This window comes from Mesoplodon densirostris, chromosome 7, assembly GCF_025265405.1.
Source record: "Mesoplodon densirostris isolate mMesDen1 chromosome 7, mMesDen1 primary haplotype, whole genome shotgun sequence".
Taxonomy (NCBI): domain Eukaryota; kingdom Metazoa; phylum Chordata; class Mammalia; order Artiodactyla; family Ziphiidae; genus Mesoplodon; species Mesoplodon densirostris.
The window spans coordinates 11,357,391-11,375,437 of record NC_082667.1 but is presented as its reverse complement, the minus strand read 5'-3'; the positions used below and the strand labels follow the sequence as shown (position 1 = coordinate 11,375,437).

The 18,047-nt window shown below is 38.7% G+C and overlaps 1 protein-coding gene across 1 annotated transcript; it reads left to right on the top strand.

Annotated features, from left to right (window-relative positions):
* The first annotated feature begins 11,051 nt into the window (after positions 1-11,051).
* LOC132494284 (high affinity immunoglobulin epsilon receptor subunit beta-like) lies at positions 11,052-17,043 on the top strand. Its single transcript, XM_060105285.1, has 7 exons — positions 11,052-11,113; positions 12,246-12,369; positions 12,906-13,040; positions 14,655-14,711; positions 15,465-15,620; positions 15,981-16,079; positions 16,945-17,043. The coding sequence occupies exons 1-7, from the start codon at positions 11,052-11,054 to the stop codon at positions 17,041-17,043; spliced, it is 732 nt and encodes a 243-aa protein (XP_059961268.1).
* Positions 17,044-18,047: the final 1,004 nt, after the last annotated feature.

Below are 18,047 nucleotides of genomic sequence, written 5' to 3'. Positions count from 1 at the left end.
ACCACGAAGAAATAGAAAATATGAAGAGACCAATCACAAGTAATGAAATTGAAACTGTGATTAAAAATCTTCCAACAAACAAAAGTACAGGACCAGATGGCTTCACAGATGAATTCTATCAAACATTTAGAGAAGAGCTAACACCCATCCTTCTCAAACTCTTCTAAAAAATTGCAGAGGAAGGAACACTCCCAAACTCATTGTATGAGGCCACCATCACCCTGATACCAAAACCACATAAAGATACTACAAAAAAAGAAACTTACAGACCAATATCACTTGAATGAATATAGATGCAAAAATCCTCAACAAAATACTAGCAAACAGAATCCAACAACACATTAAAAGGATCATACACCATGATCAAGTGGGATTTATCCCGGGGATGCAAGGATTCTTCAATATACGCAAATCAGTCAATGTGATACACCATATTAACATATTGAAGAAGAAAAACCATATGATCATCTCAATAGATGCCGAAAAGGCTTTTGACAAAATTCAACACCAATTTATGATAAAAACTCTCCAGAAAGTGGGCATACAGGGAACCTACCTCAACATAATAAAGGCAATATACAACAAACCCACAGCAAACATCATTCTCAATGGGGAAAAACTGAAAGCATTTCCTCTAAGATCAGGAACAAGACAAGGATGTCCACTCTCACCAATATTATTCAACATACTTTTGGAAGTCCTAGCCATGGCAATCAGAGAAGAAAAAGAAATAAGAGGAATCCAAATGAGAAAAGAAGAAGTAAAACTGTCACTGTTTGGAGAATACATGATGCTATACATAGAGAATCCTAAAGATGCCACCGAAAACTACTAGAGCTAATCAATGAATTTGGTAAAGTAGCAAGATACAAAATTAATGCACAGAAAACTCCTGCATTCCTATACACTAATGATGAAAAAGCTGAAAGAGAAATTGAGGAAACACTCCCATTTACCATGGCAACACAAAGAATAAAGTACCTAGGAATAAACCTACCTAGGGAGACAAAAGACCTGTATGCAGAAAACTAAAAGACACTGATGAAAGAAATTAAAGATGATGCCAACAGATGGAGAGATATACCATGTTCTTGGATTGGAAGAATCAATATTGTCAACATGACTATACTACCTAAAGCAATCTACAGATTCAATGCAATCCCTATCAAATTATGAATGGCATTTTACGGAACTAGAACAAAAAATCTTAAAATTTGTATGGAGACACAAAAAACCCTGAATAGCCAAAGCAGTCTTGAGGGAAATAAACGGAGCTGGAGGAATCAGACTCCCTGACATCAGATGATACTAAAAAGCTACAGTAATCAAGACAGTATGGTACTGGCACAAAAACACAAACATAGATCAATGGAACAAGATAGAAAGCCCAGAGATAAACCCACGCACCTATGGTCAACTAATCTATGACAAAGGAGGCAAGGATATACAATAGACAAAAGACAGTCTCTTCAATAAGTGGTGCTGGGAAAACTGGACAGCTGCATGTAAAAGAATGAAATTAGAACACTCCCTAACACCATATACAAAAATAAACTCAAAATGGATCAGAGACCTAAATGTAAGACTGGACACTATAAAACTCTTAGAGGAAAACATAGGAAGAACCCTCTTTGACATGAATCACAGCAAGATCTTTTTTGATCCACCTCCTAGAGTAATGGAAATAAAAACAAAAATAAACAAATGGGACCTAATGAAACTTCAAAGCTTTTGCGCAGCAAAGGAAACCATAAACAAGACCAAAAGACAACCCTCAGAATGGGAGAAAATATTTGCAAACAAATCAACGGACAAAGAATTAATCTCCAAAATACATAAACAGCTCATGCAGCTCAATAGTAAAAAAAACAAACAACCCAATCCAAATATGGGTAGAAGACCTAAGTAGACATTTCTCCGAAGAAGACATACAGATGGCCAAGAAGCACATGAAAAGCTGCTCAACATCACTAATTATTAGAGAAATGTAAATCAAAACTACAATGAGGTACCACCTCACAGCAGTTAGAATGGGCATCATCAGAAAATCTACAAACAACAAATGCTGGAGAGGGTGTAGAGAAAAGGGAACCCTCTTGCACTGTTGGTGGGAATGTAAATTGATACAGCCACTATGGAGAACAGTATGGAGGTTCCTTAAAAAACTACAAATAGAACCACCATATGATCCAGCAATCCCACTACTGGGCATATACCCTGAGAAAACCATAATTCAAAAAGAGTCATGTACCAAAATGTTCATTGCAGCTCTATTTACAATAGCCAGGAGATGGAAACAACCTAAGTGTCCATCATCAGATGAATGGATAAAGAAGATGTGGCACATATATACAATGGAATATTACTCAGCCATAAAAAGAAACGAAATTGAGCTATTTGTAATGAGGTGGATGGACCTAGAGTCTGTCATACAGAGTGAAGTAAGTCAGAAAGAGAAAGACAAATACTGTATGCTAACACATATATATGGAATTTAAGAAAAAAAATGTCATGAAGAACGTAGGGGTAAGACAGGATTAAAGACACAGACCTACTAGAGAATGGACTTGAGGATATGGGGAGGGGGACAGGTAAGCTGGGACAAAGTGAGAGAGTGGCATGGACATATATACACTACCAAATGTAAAATAGACAGCTAGTGGGAAGCAGCCGCATAGCACAGGGAGATCAGCTCGGTGCTTTGTGACCACCTAGAGGGGTGGGATGGGGAGGGTGGGAGGGAGGGAGACACAAGAGGGAAGAGATATGGGAACATATGTATATGTATAACTGATTCACTTTGTTATAAAGCAGAAACTAACACACCATTGTAAAGCAATTATACTCCAATAAAGATGTAAAAAAAAAAAAAAAGAATCTTACAGATCTGGGTGCAAATTCTGATACTGTCTGTGTGAACTCGAGCAAGTTACTTAACCTCTCTGACATATTTTTCCTCACCTGTAAAATAGGTGTTACAGTACCAATTATCTTATCAGTTGTTATGAAGACTAAGTAAAAATAAAGCAAATGTGAAATAGCACCACAACTACTTGATAATGATGTTGCTGTTATTGGTAGTCTTTTTGTGCTGTTAAGGCTGAGGTGGGATTGTGGTCAGATGTGCAGAAAAGATGGTAGAAACCCTCACACTTCCATTGTGGCCCCTCCCATTCCCTCCAGTGACATCAATGACTAACTTTTCAGATAGCAATTTGATGTTCTTTCTGATACCTCTGGTTCCCGATTTATATATCTACTGCTGAAGGACTTCTATTTCTGATTTATAAATTAATTTCCTTCTACTGATAGGGAACTGAGCCATCCACAACACCCATAAATTCACAGCACAAGTTACTCTCAGCTCCTTGTTTACCAAATGTGCAAAGATTTTTCCATAGTCTACTAATTTTTGCCTCTCTTCTTCAGAATATACATATATATTTCTAAAATATATACAATTTATGAAGAAATATATACATATACATTAAATATAATTTGTTTTTCAATCCATTCAACAATCATTCAGAAAGTGCCTACTATGTGCCATGTACTCTGCATACAATAGAGAATGATGCACAGTCTCCACTCCAATTGCTCTTTGTGGGAGATACAGACCCACAGAAACATATTATAACACGGAGCCATAAGGGCTATGATAGGAAGAGTGTAGGAATCTTGGCAAGCTCATAGGAAGAGTTTCTAACTCAGGTTAAAGGGGATGTCAGTGACAATCTTTCAGAAGACTTTTGTCCCAAAGTGAGATCTTAAAGATGACTGGGAGTTAGCATGATGAAGGGAAAAAGAAAGAAGCTGGATATATGCAAAAGCCTCTAAGCTAGAGAGAATTGGGGACATTCAGGGAACAAGCAAGAGACTTTAGCCTGTCTGACTTTGATGTGTGAGGGGCAGATGGCAAGACATCAATTTGGAGAGAGAAGAAGTGTATGCATCACAGGAGATTATATGACAGAGCAGCTCTGTGAATCTTAACAACTAATTGGAAATTTATGCAGTGGTGTTGAACTGGCTTATATTGCCTTGTGAGTGCTGATTTTTAATTTTCAGTGAGAATAAGTCAACATAATTTTGGTAGCTTGAAGTGGGCTACGGTGGAAGCGTTTACACCACAGAGCTTGGCAAAGACCACAAATCACATTCCTCTACCCAGCTCCACCCTCCAGTGCAGGAAAGCCAGTTGTTAAATATTTACCAGCACACCACTGGATAAGTATGAATGGGCCATGTACTTACTTGGAATTTAGAAATATCATTGCACTTGCAATGTAGAGTGTTGTGGAAGGAGTAAGTGAAGAGAAGAAGGTTGGTTAGGAGTCTGATACAGTAAACCAAGCAATCGGTGAATAGACGTCAGTAGAAGGAAAGGTATTTATAGGAACATTTGTATTATTATTCTTCATTATTTAATTTTACTTTTCCTATTATAAAGCTCTAAAATATTTTGCAATTTTGATTTAAAATCATAGACCAATTTGGTGGGAATTGAAATATATTTTTAATTTATAATATTAAATGGTATTGTTTATATTTTCTCCTTCAGGTCTTATTCTTTTTAATTATATACTTTTTTTTTCTTTTAAGAGCTTGTTCATCCTTGGTTATATTTACATCTGCAAATGAAGGGAATTTCATTTCTTTTTTATTGTTTTTTGTTTTTTTTTTTTTTTTTTTTTTTTGCGGTACGAGGGCCTCTCACTGTTGTGGCCTCTCCCGTTGTGGAGCACAGGCTCCAGACGCGCAGGCTCAGCGGCCATGGCTCACGGGCCCAGCCGCTCCATGGCATGTGGGATCTTCCCAGACTGGGGCACGAACCCGCGTCCCCTGCATCGGCAGGCGGACTCTCAACCACTGAGCCACCAGGGAAGCCCTCATTTCTTTTTTAAAGATCAATATATGTCCTTACATATTTTTTCTCTCATTGAATTGGCATGGATAACTTCTACAACATTGAAAAGAGGAAGAATATTTGCTGTTTCATCTCTGTATGTTGTTCGCTCTTGAGCATATGTGCGTGAGAGAGAACGAGAGAGGGAGAAAGAGGGAGAGAGAGGAGTTATTATTGTAGATATTTAATGCAAAAGAGTTAAGGAAGTACAGGCCACCGTTGAACATATTTTCTATTGCTGATTAGTTTTAACTATTTACTTTGTAATGGTTTGAGGTTTACATAAGAGTTGTAAAGCCAGTGCAACATTCCCATATACTCTTTATCCAGCCTCCTCTAATACTAGCATCTTACATAAGCATGGTACATTTATCAAAACTATGGGATTATCACTTGTACAACACTATTAACTAAGCCATAGACTTTATTAGGGCCTCACCAAATTTTCCAGTAATGACCCCTTCCTGTCCCAGGATTCAATCCCGGGTACCACATTGGAGATAGTCGTCCTGTTTCCTCAGTCTCTTCTCCTCTGCAACAGTTTCTAAGACTGTTCTTGCTTTTCATGACTTTGTCATTTTTGAAAAACATTCTCTGGATGTTTTGTAGAATGTCCCTTTAGTTTGGATCTGTCTGATACTACCCCATGATTAGAATAGATTTATGTTTTTGGTGGGAAAGAATTCCACATAGGTAAGAGCTCTTCTCATCACACCTTATCAGGACATCCAGTACATTCATGATACCAACATGACATCATTGGTGAAATTAACCATCATTACTTGATTAAGGTGGGGTCTGCCAGGTGTCTCCACTGTAAAGTCACTATTATTTCTTTTTCATCTTCTATTCATTAGAAGTGAGTTAATATGTCCAGTCCATACTCAAGGGGAGGAGAAATGAGCTCTACCTCCTGGAGAAAAGAATATCAAGACAAATGTTGACACCACAACCGTAATAAATATTTTACAGAGAATATTTTGAGGCTATGCAAATATCATATTTCTCCTTAAAGTTTCACCCACTAATTTTAGCATTCACATGTAGATTTTGCCTGGGGCAACTGTTACTGTGATGTTCAAAAAGCGATTTTCTGGGCTTCCCTGATGGCGCAGTGGTTGAGAGTCCGCCTGCCGATGCAGGGGACACGGGTTTGTGCCCCGGTCCGTGAAGATCCCACATGCCACGGAGCGGCTAGGCCTGTGAGCCATGGCCGCTGAGCCTGCATGTCCGGAGCCTGTGCTCCACAATGGGAGAGGCCACAACAGTGAGAGGCCTGTGTACCGCAAAAAAAAAAAAAAAAAAAAAAAAAAAAAAAAAAAAGTTTTAAATATTTTATAAAATTTTTAAAGGTTACTTTCCACTTACAGTTATTACAAAATATTGGCTGTATTTCCCATGCTGTACAATACATTCTTGAGCCTGTCTTACACCCAATAGTTTGTACTTTCCACTCTCCCCCCACTGCATGGCCCCCCTCCCCATACTGGTAACCACTAGTTTGTTGTCTATACCTGTGTCTGCTTCTTTTTTGTTTTATTCACTAATTTGTTGTATTTTTTAGATTCCACATATAAGTGGTATCACACAGTATTTGCCTTTGTCTGACTTATTTCACTGCCATGGGAACTTTTTTTTTTTTTTTTTTTGCGGTATGCAGGCCTCTCACTGTTGTGGCCTCTCCCATTGCGGAGCACAGGCTCCGGACGCGCAGGCTCAGCGGCTATGGCTCACGGGCCCAGCTGCTCCGTGGCATGTGGGATCTTCCCGGACCGGGGCACGAACCCGTGTCCCCTGCATCGGCAGGCGGACTCTCAACCACTGCGCTACCAGGGAAGCCCCCATGGGAACATTTTTTAAAACAAAGCACATGGCTCTCTAGTTTGAAAATGGTTACTGGCTATCCAGTAAAATTAATGCATAAGATTTACATTAAATCTTAACATTAGGTATGTCTTACCTCTATGGATTAAAAGGCATTATAAAAGTTTTCAGAGAGAAAATATATGGCACATACAAATATCTGGAATTAAAAATTATGGTGAAGTTCTCAAAATGAAATCTAGATGCTGGAAGAAAATGGAGTGAATGATTCTGGGTAAAAAATATTTTCTGGTTCAAACTCTGTATCTCTTTAGATTTCAATTAAGTCTAAGGGTATTAGAGAAAGGAAATGCTCAGGCCAACAAAGACTCAAAAATACTACCTAGATACTGTTTCTCAGCATGTGACCAGGGAATATATTCTATCAACATGCAATAGCATACTAAGAAAGAGTAAAAGGTAATATGGAACAGGACCCTGTGGGGCTTCTGAGCACAAAAGCCTTTCTGTGTCCCCCATTTCTTTGATTAGGAAATAGACTTCATTCAGCCTCCAAGACCTTCCCTGAGTTCCAGCTGGGCAGGTTCAAACAGCTGTTAATTAGAAGGGAGGGGATGCAGGACAAGGGAGGAGCAGTCAAGAGAAACAATAGTGCAGCCTTGGGGCAGGGTCCTGATTCCCCTCAAGGGATACACACAACAATATCTTTGAGCTGTTTTGCAGATACTGAAACCCCCACTAGGTGGTAGAAGTTAACAGTGTGCTGCCCACTAGCTCGGAGACCCCAGATGGGTTGGAACCTGAAAGTTGATGATGTTGACTCCCACTTACCTCCCCACCATCCAATCAGAAGAATGTCCACGGGCTGATCACACCCTCTTTGAACCATTAGGATAAAACTCCCCACTACCCCCCTCCAGGTTGGAACACACAGTTTTGAGAGCATTAGCCTGCTGTTGCTTCCTTTGCCTGGCAAAGCAATGAAGCTGTTCTTTGCTACTTCACCCAAAACTCTGTCTCCGAGATTTAATTCCGTGTCGGGGTACAGAGGCTGGATTTGGCTTCAAAGGTGGGGTCAGGAAATAGGAAATCCAGTATAAAACAGGGCAATAGGAAATCCTAGGATCATTCCTGAGTGGCATGTTTACTGACAACCAGTCCAGATTGAAGCATGAAGTGACACAGGGGACTCCAGGAAAAGAAACATGTGATACATCACTCTCCAGGGTTAGCAAAATAAGGATTGATAGGCAATTTATGCAACATGTGTAAGGTATTAGAAGATGAAATTATGTTTAGAAAATAAGCCAATAAAGAATAGGAAATCACTAAAAGTTGTGAAATAATACTGAAAATAGTAAAAATGAATTTGAACAAACATTCAGATATAATTATATTAGAAGGATAGGTAGAAAGGAAGAATGGGTTTAAGAAAGCTAACATGCTAATGATCCATAATAAAGAATACAACAGTTAATGTCCACACTTTGTCTATGATCCTAGAGGTCTCATAATTTTCCTCTCTGAGCAGATGTTCTTCGTCACAAGTGGACAAACACAGTTCACACCTATAATTTTCCTTGTTGAAAAGTGTCATTTTGGAGAATAGAAGGAGTGTGAGCAAATAAAGAATTAACATGTGCTGGACCTTGGCAGTTAAGTGCCCTAGAGGCTGAGACAACAGTTAAACTCCAATTTTAGAAACAGATCAAAAAGATTTTAAGCCCTTGGATAGTTTATATAAATATTTCTCTATTTCCGAAGTCATGTAAATGAAGAGACAGAGGTTTTCTCTTCAAGTTTGAACTGAGCTCTAGGCCTTTTAGAAACACTCATCTTGTTTCATAAACAATATTTTCTCATTTCCTTCGTTTTAATAACCAAGTTTCCCATGGAACATTGGGAGCTTGTATCAGTCTCAGCCTCTCTCACCTGTTAACCATATTTATTGAAGCCATACTTGGCTCTGGGATGTAGAAATGAGAGAGAGAGAAAGAGAGAGAAAGAGAGAGAGAGAGAGAGAGAGAGAGAGAGAGAGAGAGAGACTGGGATTCCTTTGGGAGTATCAGAAAATACCTCGAAGACATAGCAACTTTCAATTTGCAACATGTAAATTCGTGCATGTTTAAGTGAATTGAGCATTCAGTTTGAGAAAACAATTGTCAGATGGGATCTCAAAGTAAATTTCTTTTGAGTTTGGGGAAGTAAACCCAGTGTATATCTGAGAGAAGAAACTTTGCTTGTCAAAGAGGAAGCCAGATGATGACTGGGTGAAAAGCATGGACAGATGTGCTTCCAACAGGAGGAAACACATGCAGTGGGAGGGAAGTGTTAGTGCTATTATCTCTTCCTTTCAGTCAGAGGCATGGTTAAAACTCATCTTGATAATATTGCACCCACCAAAAAAAAAAAAAAAGACATTTCGTCATAGGTTTCAATGTTTACTATTGTGAAACATGAAAGAGTATGTCTATAAGGACCAAAAGTGAGGGCACAGAGATGATAAGCATCTCAGCAGGGGGTAAGAAGAAGATGCTGGTGAAAACTGAGATATGAAACAAGTTGAAGATCACGAGATACATCTCAGTTACTGATTTGCACGCTGCAAGTTTCTGTTGAAAATTCTGACAAAATAGCATTGTGTCCAAACACCACAGACCATCCTCAATGTTTCCTGTCTAAAACTCAAGTTTAATTTCTAATCATTCTCTGCAAACGTAATGAACTATTATAGACTACTCCCAGAAAACACCATAAACAGGCATTTTTTCAGGCCCTGTTTTAGCAGATGTGGTGTTAATTCCACTGAGGGAGAGGCAAATGAATGAAAACTCCTGAGGTTACCATTTGAAGTCTTGGCTCAGATGTGAACTTTCTCTGGGAATCTCTTACTTGACTTCTACATACCCTCTAAGAGGTAGAACTGTACATCCTCCTGTGTGTTCCAGCAGCCTCTGACATGTTGGTAATATATTATTTATCTTTGTTCTACTCTGCCAGATAGTCAGCCAGACAAAGGCGAGGACCATGGTGTTCATCTCTGCATGCTCACAGTGCCTGACATGGAGCATTAAGTCCCTTTTGGAGGAATGTGTAAGTGAATGAGTTTCATTAATTTCAACAACATACTGGTCAGGCCCACCAATTTTGAAAGACACAGTGGGAGGATGGCACGTGGGTTAATACATTTTTGTTATGAAAGGTGTGCTAATATGTCTTTTAGTGTCCCCTGTTCATACAAATATCTTAAGTTTCTTAGAGAAAGAGAATTTTTATCACAAACCAGAGAGACAATACAGATGCACAGAGGTAAAATCTGTAGTATCTTTATAGTTTAATAAAGAGCCATTCAAGATTATGTCTATAATCAAACTGAAATAAAAGAGTCCCAAATCTGTGAATCTCACCTGTATATTCATTTTGCTATGGTCTAGTTAGATATGCTATTAAAATAAGCACGTCAGTTTAGCTCCGACCCTAATTTAGGCATATTGCTCAGGCCAAGGCTGCTTAGATCTATTCATAGAATTTGTTATGAAGTTCATGCTCCTCAGTGTTTCCATAGGCCCATCCTTGCCATCACAAAAATCAAGGCAGTAGCGAGTCAACCTAACTTTTTAGTAGACAACGGAGTCTTCAGTGTGAAAACTTCTTAGCTTTCACACTATCAGGAATGGTTCCCAGGCATTAGAACTCTGCCTGTCCAGTTTCTGAGACCATCTGCTACAAACAGCCATATAAACACTGTCCAAAAGACAGGAAGAAAGAGAAAGACAATAAATATTGAAGTCAAGGACAAATCCAGAGATTCAGAGACTGAGACATACTCATACTTGCAAACTGTGCTTCAGCCTTAGATTATGTGTGAAGGCAAGTCTTCCAAGGACAATTGGAGAACTTCTGGCATAGGAATGGCTGAACCAGGTCACAAGCGGAGAAAGCACCAGGAGAGAAGCCAATCTCTTTATGTCCTGCAGTTCTCTCTCACCTTCTCAGTCCCCACTAAACCGACTCATTTTTAGGTTCTGTAAATCCTGCTGGTTTCAGGCAGAATTATCTTCCAGGAGTCTCAAATTTCCCCATTTCACTCTCATCCCTATTCAGTAACCCACTCAATTTTGCTCTTCCTTATAACAAGAAAAGCCCTATTGATCTTAGCCAGGAAAATTATCTTTCTGACCAATGTCTTAAGCATGAAGATAGTTATCAGTGTCATGAGTCAACCCATCTTAACTGACCATCCGGAGACTCTGTGAGAGGGACCCCACCAAGGCTCATCGTAACACTGTTCTCACCACCATAGAGCTCAGTTAATGAAAAAATGGACACAGAAATTGGGAGCAGAACAGATCTTGCTCTCCCAAACCCACAAGGGCCCACCAGGTAGGTACAGGTTATTATTTTTTTCTATTTCCAGTCACTTAGTGAACCAGAGGTAGTCACAGTGCTGGGGAGATGCCAAATCATGAACACAGGCATGGACCCATCAGGTTTAACTAAAATACAGAGTATAAAGAAGTTATTTGCTATAATTTTTCACTAGTTCTCTCTGGTTGATGGGGAAGAAGGTTTTTACTTAGCTTTTAAATTGGGAACAACCTAAGTTTTCTAACAAAAGAGGTTCATATTCTGGGATGGGGTAGGGGAGTTTGTGTTGGTTTGGCCAATTTTCTGTACGATGTTATGGAAAAAACCGAATGAACTTTTTCGCCAACCCATACTATCAGTAGTGATCTCTTGCCTATGTGTCTGATGTGTGTTAAGGGAGAGAAGCTTTTCAAAATGACCTTGGGCTTCTTTCTGGTTAGTCTTTGTGAATCTCAAGCTGTGGGATCCTGCCCCACTGTTTAGAGGGGAAATGTTCCCAGAGTGAAATCTGGTGGAGATGTGCATAGTCTAGTTTTCCTTCGAATACCAAAAATTAACACATGTTAAGACTTTCTTCTTAAAGGTTTTAGGAGAAACTAAAGACAGAGCTTTGGGAATCAATATTGGATTGAATATCATTGCAAAATATTGAGTAGACTCCGAAGACACAGTATTTCCAGTTAGCCTCCTCTGAGGATGAAAATAGGAATAGAGATCAACAAATCCTTCAAAACCATTCCTTTATGCACATGAAATTGAGTGTGTCATTGACAAAATATTTTCAGATACATTTCCGTTAAAAAGACTGGGAGATGCATAGGTAAACATGTCTGTTGGATTGTTTTTAGTTGTACGCATCAATACAGATTAATGAGAAAGAAACTGGTAATAATTCTAGATTAAGAATAAGACTTGGCCTGGGTTTTATTTTTTTCCCCTTTTGTTCCATCTAATCATTGATGAGACAGTAATCTTGGCCACTAACTTGGACCCTCTGAGCCTCAGAATTTCTTGTACTTTACAATGAAGATTTTCATTGCAGGATTGTTTTGAAACATAAACAAGCACAATTCCCCTGTCAGTTGAGAGCATTGCACAGGGAGTTAGAGAATTTTCTCATGGCTGCATTTCTGTTTAAACTTCATAGTGAGCCTGAAATTGAACTTTCAGTAGTATCTCTCCGTGATAACGACTTACTGGAGAAAGCTGCTCCATCCCCACCACGCCAAACGTGGCTGACTTTTTTGAAGAAGGAGCTGGAATTCCTGGGGGTGAGTGAGCCTCCTCTAATCTCAACCAGAGTAAAGACTGGCTCTAAGAAAGTGTATTTGTTGGCATCCACATAGTTTCCCCACTCAGACTCATGAGGAGTGAAATACCTGGTAGACGAAAACTTGACACTTACTGCACCCTGTTGGGTAAAAAGAAGCATTTCCTCATGAAGACTAGGATAAGAATAGCAAATAGGACCTGTCAACTCTGGTCAGTTGCCAGTTGATTAATATCATCCTGTGAAGGATTTATAATCTTTATCTTCTCTTAGATGGAAAGAGCCATTATTGATGTCCACCATGAGAATGTAAATAAAGACACAGGAGAAATGTACTGGCTATTCCTTCATTAAGTCGTGCCTACATAAATTCTTAGAGTGGACAGATGATAGTGGAAAATATTGCATTTGGATACTTTCTCAGGACTGCCTTAGACACCAAAGCAATTTCTTACATTTCGCCTTGATTATAAGGAAATTGATGTAATCTTAGGAAAACGTCTTCTTATTTTACAAAACTTATGCATTTTTCTACAGGTAACACAAATTCTGATTAGTTTGATATGCCTTTATTTTGGAATAATCATCGACTCCGTGTTCAATAATTCAGAATTTAAAGAAGACTTTTTTTCATCATTTAAAGTAGGCTACCCATTCTGGGGAGCAGTATTTGTGAGTATATGTCTACAATTGTCTCTGAAATAACACTGTACATGGCTTTTCTTTTATTCAGATCAGATCTGACCAATTGTTTATTCTAGTATTTAGAATATATGAATATATTCTAATATGTAGATGGAGATATGTAAATATACATACATATTTGCAGTTTACGAAGCACTTTGGGTTGAATATGCTAACACACGTTTATCAGATGAGAAACCTGGGATTAATAAAAGTTAAACATGTTACCCAAGAGGCATTTAGCTAATAAAAATTGAAACTAAACTTTCAGAAATCAATTTCAGAAAAATTTCCCTAACACTATCCATCAATAAAGTTATCTTAGTGAAGGGAGGGGGAAGAGATTGCTGAGGTGAGGAGAACAAGACTGACATCTGAGGAACTAGGAACTACTGTGCCCTAGAAACTCTTTTAGGTGCTTTCTCATTGTATCTTTTTTAGTCATTGTACTATTTAGAAACTAGATGGCTGAATGAGCTCACAAAAATATATAGCTTTATTGAAGTATAACTGACATACCATAAATGGCACGTTTTAAGGTATACAATTTGATAAATTTTGACACATGTATACACACACGAAAACCTTACCACATCAATATAATGAACATACTCACAACTGCCAAAAGTTTCCTTGTTTCCCTTGGTAACCCTTCCCTTCCTCAACCCCTGTCTTCCCATCCTCAAGCAATCACTTGTTTTTTGTCACTATAGATTAGTTTGCATTTCCTAGAGTTTTATATAAATGGAATTATACACCATGTTCTGTCTACTGTCTGGCTTCTTGCACTTGCATAATTATTTTCAATTAATCCATGCTGTTTTTTGTATCAACACTTCATTCACAAGGATATATTATTTTAACCCTAATCACATTGGCTTGGCACTCTGCTAAATACTTAGGTCTCTGGTCACTCGTTCAAGACTCTCCTTGAACCTTTGCCATATTTTATTTGAAACTTCCTTACTGTCTTTTCATTTCAAACAGCTTATTAGATGTCTCTCAATTCATCATACAATCTGAATCTTTGGAATTCTGTTTTAATTTGTGCTATTAGTTGATATTTTCACTAGATCTTTCACCATATGCATTTTCATAATTACTATATGTCTATATGATACATGGCAGACTCTGGAGACAGACACATGTTTCTCGCCCAAAGGAGCTGACAACTATTACACACAAGTTGCTCATGAAAGCAGATGATTCCAAAAACATTAGAGTAGTGTTTTAATCATGCACCAGGGCTGCTGGAACTTACAATATTTAATAGTGACCCATGGACTGTCAGGGTTGGCGTCACCTGGGAGCCTGCTAGAAATGAAGACTCTCAGGCCTCATCTAGGACTTACTGAGTAAGAGTGTGCATTTTAACAAGACTCTCAAATAATTCATATGTACATTCAATTTTGAGAAGCTTTCTATAGGAAATAAAGAAATAAAATAATAAAATTTTAAAATAAAAATAAATAAAAGGTAAAGGAGACCTTTATAGAATACCCACAACTTTACCTTCTACTTGGAGGATGGGGGTGAAAGGGACACAGAGAAGAACAGAGACCCACTGTGCTTTTTTTTTTTTTCCTCCTCCCTTTTGAACAGTTTGCTACTTCTGGATGTTTGTCAGTTATGTCTGAAAAGAAACATGCAACATATCTGGTGAGTTGCATTCTGTCTTTGTCCATCCTTGAGAAGGTAAGAAAAATTTAATTTTGAGGGCCTCCCTGGTGGCGCAAGTGGTTGAGAGTCCGCCTGCCGATGCAGGGGATACGGGTTCGTGCCCCGGTCTGGGAGGATCCCATATGCCGCGGAGCGGCTGGGCCCGTGAGCCATGGCCGCTGGGCCTGCGCATCCGGAGCCTGTGCTCCGCAACGGGAGAGGCCACAACAGTGAGAGGCCCACATACCGCAAAAAGAAAAAAAAAAAAAAAAATTTAATTTTGAGAGTCTTGAAAAAGATATGGCATCATCTCTTATGAGCAAATGTGGATATGTGATATTTTTCCAATCTACTTTGTATTTAATGTAATCACTAAAAATAAAATCATTAAAATACCAATTGTATCATTTAAAAACAATACAGGTAACTACTTGGACACTTGTTGAAAAAATATCCTCACACCTGCTCTGTCCTCATAATATAGTCCTATGATCAAATAAATGACTCGTTTCCAATTAAGGAGTCTATTTGAGGAGAGACTATGAGTATCCATGTGGCTTTTCCTGAATGCAGTCCTAGCAAGAAAGTTATAGGTCCTTATTACACAAGTACATTTTCAAGATTTCCCTTTTTCATCTATATTTTAAATAAATGCAGAGTTTATTGGATATCTCCAGCCCTGAAATGCAGATAGGTTTACTGAGTACTGTGGCAGGTGCAGGACCAAGTCTAAATGTTGTTCTCTGTCATCAGATACGAGGAAGTCTGGGAGCAAACACTGTCAGCAGCATAGCTGGAGGAATAGGAATCATCATCCTGATCATTAACCTAAAGAAGAGCTCAGCTAATATCTACCATTGCCGGGATATTTATGAGAAAGACTTCTGCTTTGTGGCTCCTATTTCCACTGTATGTATTTCTTGTGGGAAGACTAAGATTCTAGGTCTTAATCTCAGTAAGACGCCTTCTTTTCCTTTCCATGAACACAATCCTTTCTTGAAACCTCAATCACATAATGCAGTGTTCTGGAGGCTCATACCCAGAGATGTGCCAGCCTCCTTCCCCTGCCCCCCAAGCTGAATGCTGCAAGGGTGGAGTCATCTGCTTTGAGTAACCATCTCCTGGTTTTCCCATGTGTCATTTTATAGGAACTGGTCTTGAGGGTGGGTGGTCATGAAAACAAGGGTTTCTGTAAGGGAAAGTACTTCTGGGACACCTACCCTCTCACTCTACTTGTCTTTCTGGTTGTTGTTGGTTGTTATTCAACAGGAAATTGTGGCAATGATCCTGTTTCTCACCATTCTGGGGTTTTGCAGTGCTGTGTCACTCACAGTCTATGGGATTGGAGAAGTAATTGAAAGAAATAAGGTAGGCAGAGGCCTGATATTAAATCCTAAACAATAAGCTAAAGAATTTGAGCTTTGTTGCTTAAAAATATGGCCTGGGTTTCCTGCAACATTTCTTCCAGTTTCAGTATTCCATTTCTCCAAGTTTCAGTACTTTGATTTCCAAATCTCAAGTTTTGAATCAAATTTTCCACTCACAAATCTCATGGTATATTCCTGTGACTGAGAAGTTTAGGAAAATAGGATCTTCATCATTTTAGAAAATGTAGATGCTTTGAAGTTGATGAGCATGAGAGATAAATATACAGGTAGCAAGTGATGGAAACACTCAGGTATCTGGGCTTATTTGCTTTCCCAGAATAGTTCCATTATATTCGTTCCTGATCTTTTTTCTTGGCTTTCACCTTCCCACTTGCTCTGAAACCTCAAGCTTGTCTCCTCCCTAATTCATGACTACCAACTGCATTTCCACTTGTCTTACCCATTTTACACCTTTGATGTATGAAAAAGAATTACCAATACTTGATGCACATACATTTACTCAGATTTTCCAGATAAAACATGCTCTCTCCATCTGTCCACCTGCCTGAAGCATTCAAGTCTGGCTGCCTTTTCTGATCACTTTCCTCCAGAGATAAGACAAGAGATATACCAAATTTCAGACACAAAATAATCTCACCAACTTCTCAATGACTGACAATTTCTTCTGAGCCCACTTGGCCAGACAATCTGGCTTGGTTTGTTAGAGATGGAGGTATTAATTACAGTGTAATGGGAGATGGTGAGATTCACAAAGGCAAAAGGAGATGAGATATGCCTCTTAAGAAAGTCTTCTCGTGGCAGGAAATTCTTGGTGATTGATACTGAATGATTTTTTCCCTCATCAGATTCCAGAAGATCGTATTTATGAAGACGTAAGAATCTATGCACCAATTTACAGTGAGTTGGAACATGGAGGGGAGACAACTTCTCCCACTGATTCATAAGAATCATGAGTCCAGAACATTCTGATTCATAGCAAAGGATCTAGAAAGCCAAGATCTTTGTTTAAGGGACTACTGGCAAAATTCCAATTCTTTCTGTGACCTGCCAATTTTACATTATGATTTATTCTCCAGATGACAAAATTCTATTTTTGTTGTTTCCATTCACTTAAATCCCCCTCCATTTGTAAATACGATAGTCTCCTATTTTTCTTGTTTTCTGTTGCTGTTTCACACCCATCCCTTCTGGGACGTCAACAGAAAACAAGAAAAATAAGCATTTACTCTGTGCCTAGAACTGTGCAAATAGAGAAAACAAGAGGAAGGCTGGTTGAGAGTTGAGTTAAACTTAACAGTTTGGTAATATTTGTCTCTTAGCCCTTTTTAGAGTTTACAAGAGTTGCAGATGTATGTGATATATGCCCCCCACCCTTAAGGGACTATAAGCACCTTGAGGGCAAAGTCCACTCAGCAAACATAAACTGAGAGCCAACTAAGTAAAGTTTTTCACATCTGTCTCTTTCACTTTGTGTATCCCAGTATTTTATCCATAGTGGGTGCTCAGTGTGAATTTATGGAGTGTAGGGGTGAATATTCAGGGAGGGTATATCACCAGGTCAAGACAGAGGTAGGGTAGAAAAGGAGAAAGAAATGATTCTGAAGGGAATTTGGAGGTGATAAGAAGACCAAATTGACATATATTAAGAATAGAGTTAGGAGGACAGTCAGATGGAGGTTTGAATAGAGATTCTTCAGGTATGTATTAAACATTTTGGTGGATCCGCATCAGGTTAGCAATGGATGCTTCCTGCTTGTGTTTGGTCTTATATGGACAAAACAACGTGGTATGTTAGAAGGATCACTGATCTTATAAAGCACAGGGAGTCTGCATTGGAATCCCAGGCCTATTGCTTATTAGTTGAGTGAGTTGTGGCAAATCATTTAACCTTTTACTTAATCTGGGTTTTCTCATCAGTAAAATTAACATATTAGGAATAATTTACCTG

What these genes read in the sequence shown, in the direction of transcription:
- LOC132494284 (XM_060105285.1), top strand. Translation starts at nt 11,052, where the DNA reads ATGGACACAGAAATTGGGAGCAGAACAGATCTTGCTCTCCCAAACCCA. An exon ending in CATTCTGGGGAGCAGTATTT is followed by an intron (nt 13,041 to 14,654) that starts GTGAGTATATGT and finishes CCTTTTGAACAG; the next exon opens with TTTGCTACTTCTGGATGTTT. An exon ending in AAGTAATTGAAAGAAATAAG is followed by an intron (nt 16,080 to 16,944) that starts GTAGGCAGAGGC and finishes TTCCCTCATCAG; the next exon opens with ATTCCAGAAGATCGTATTTA.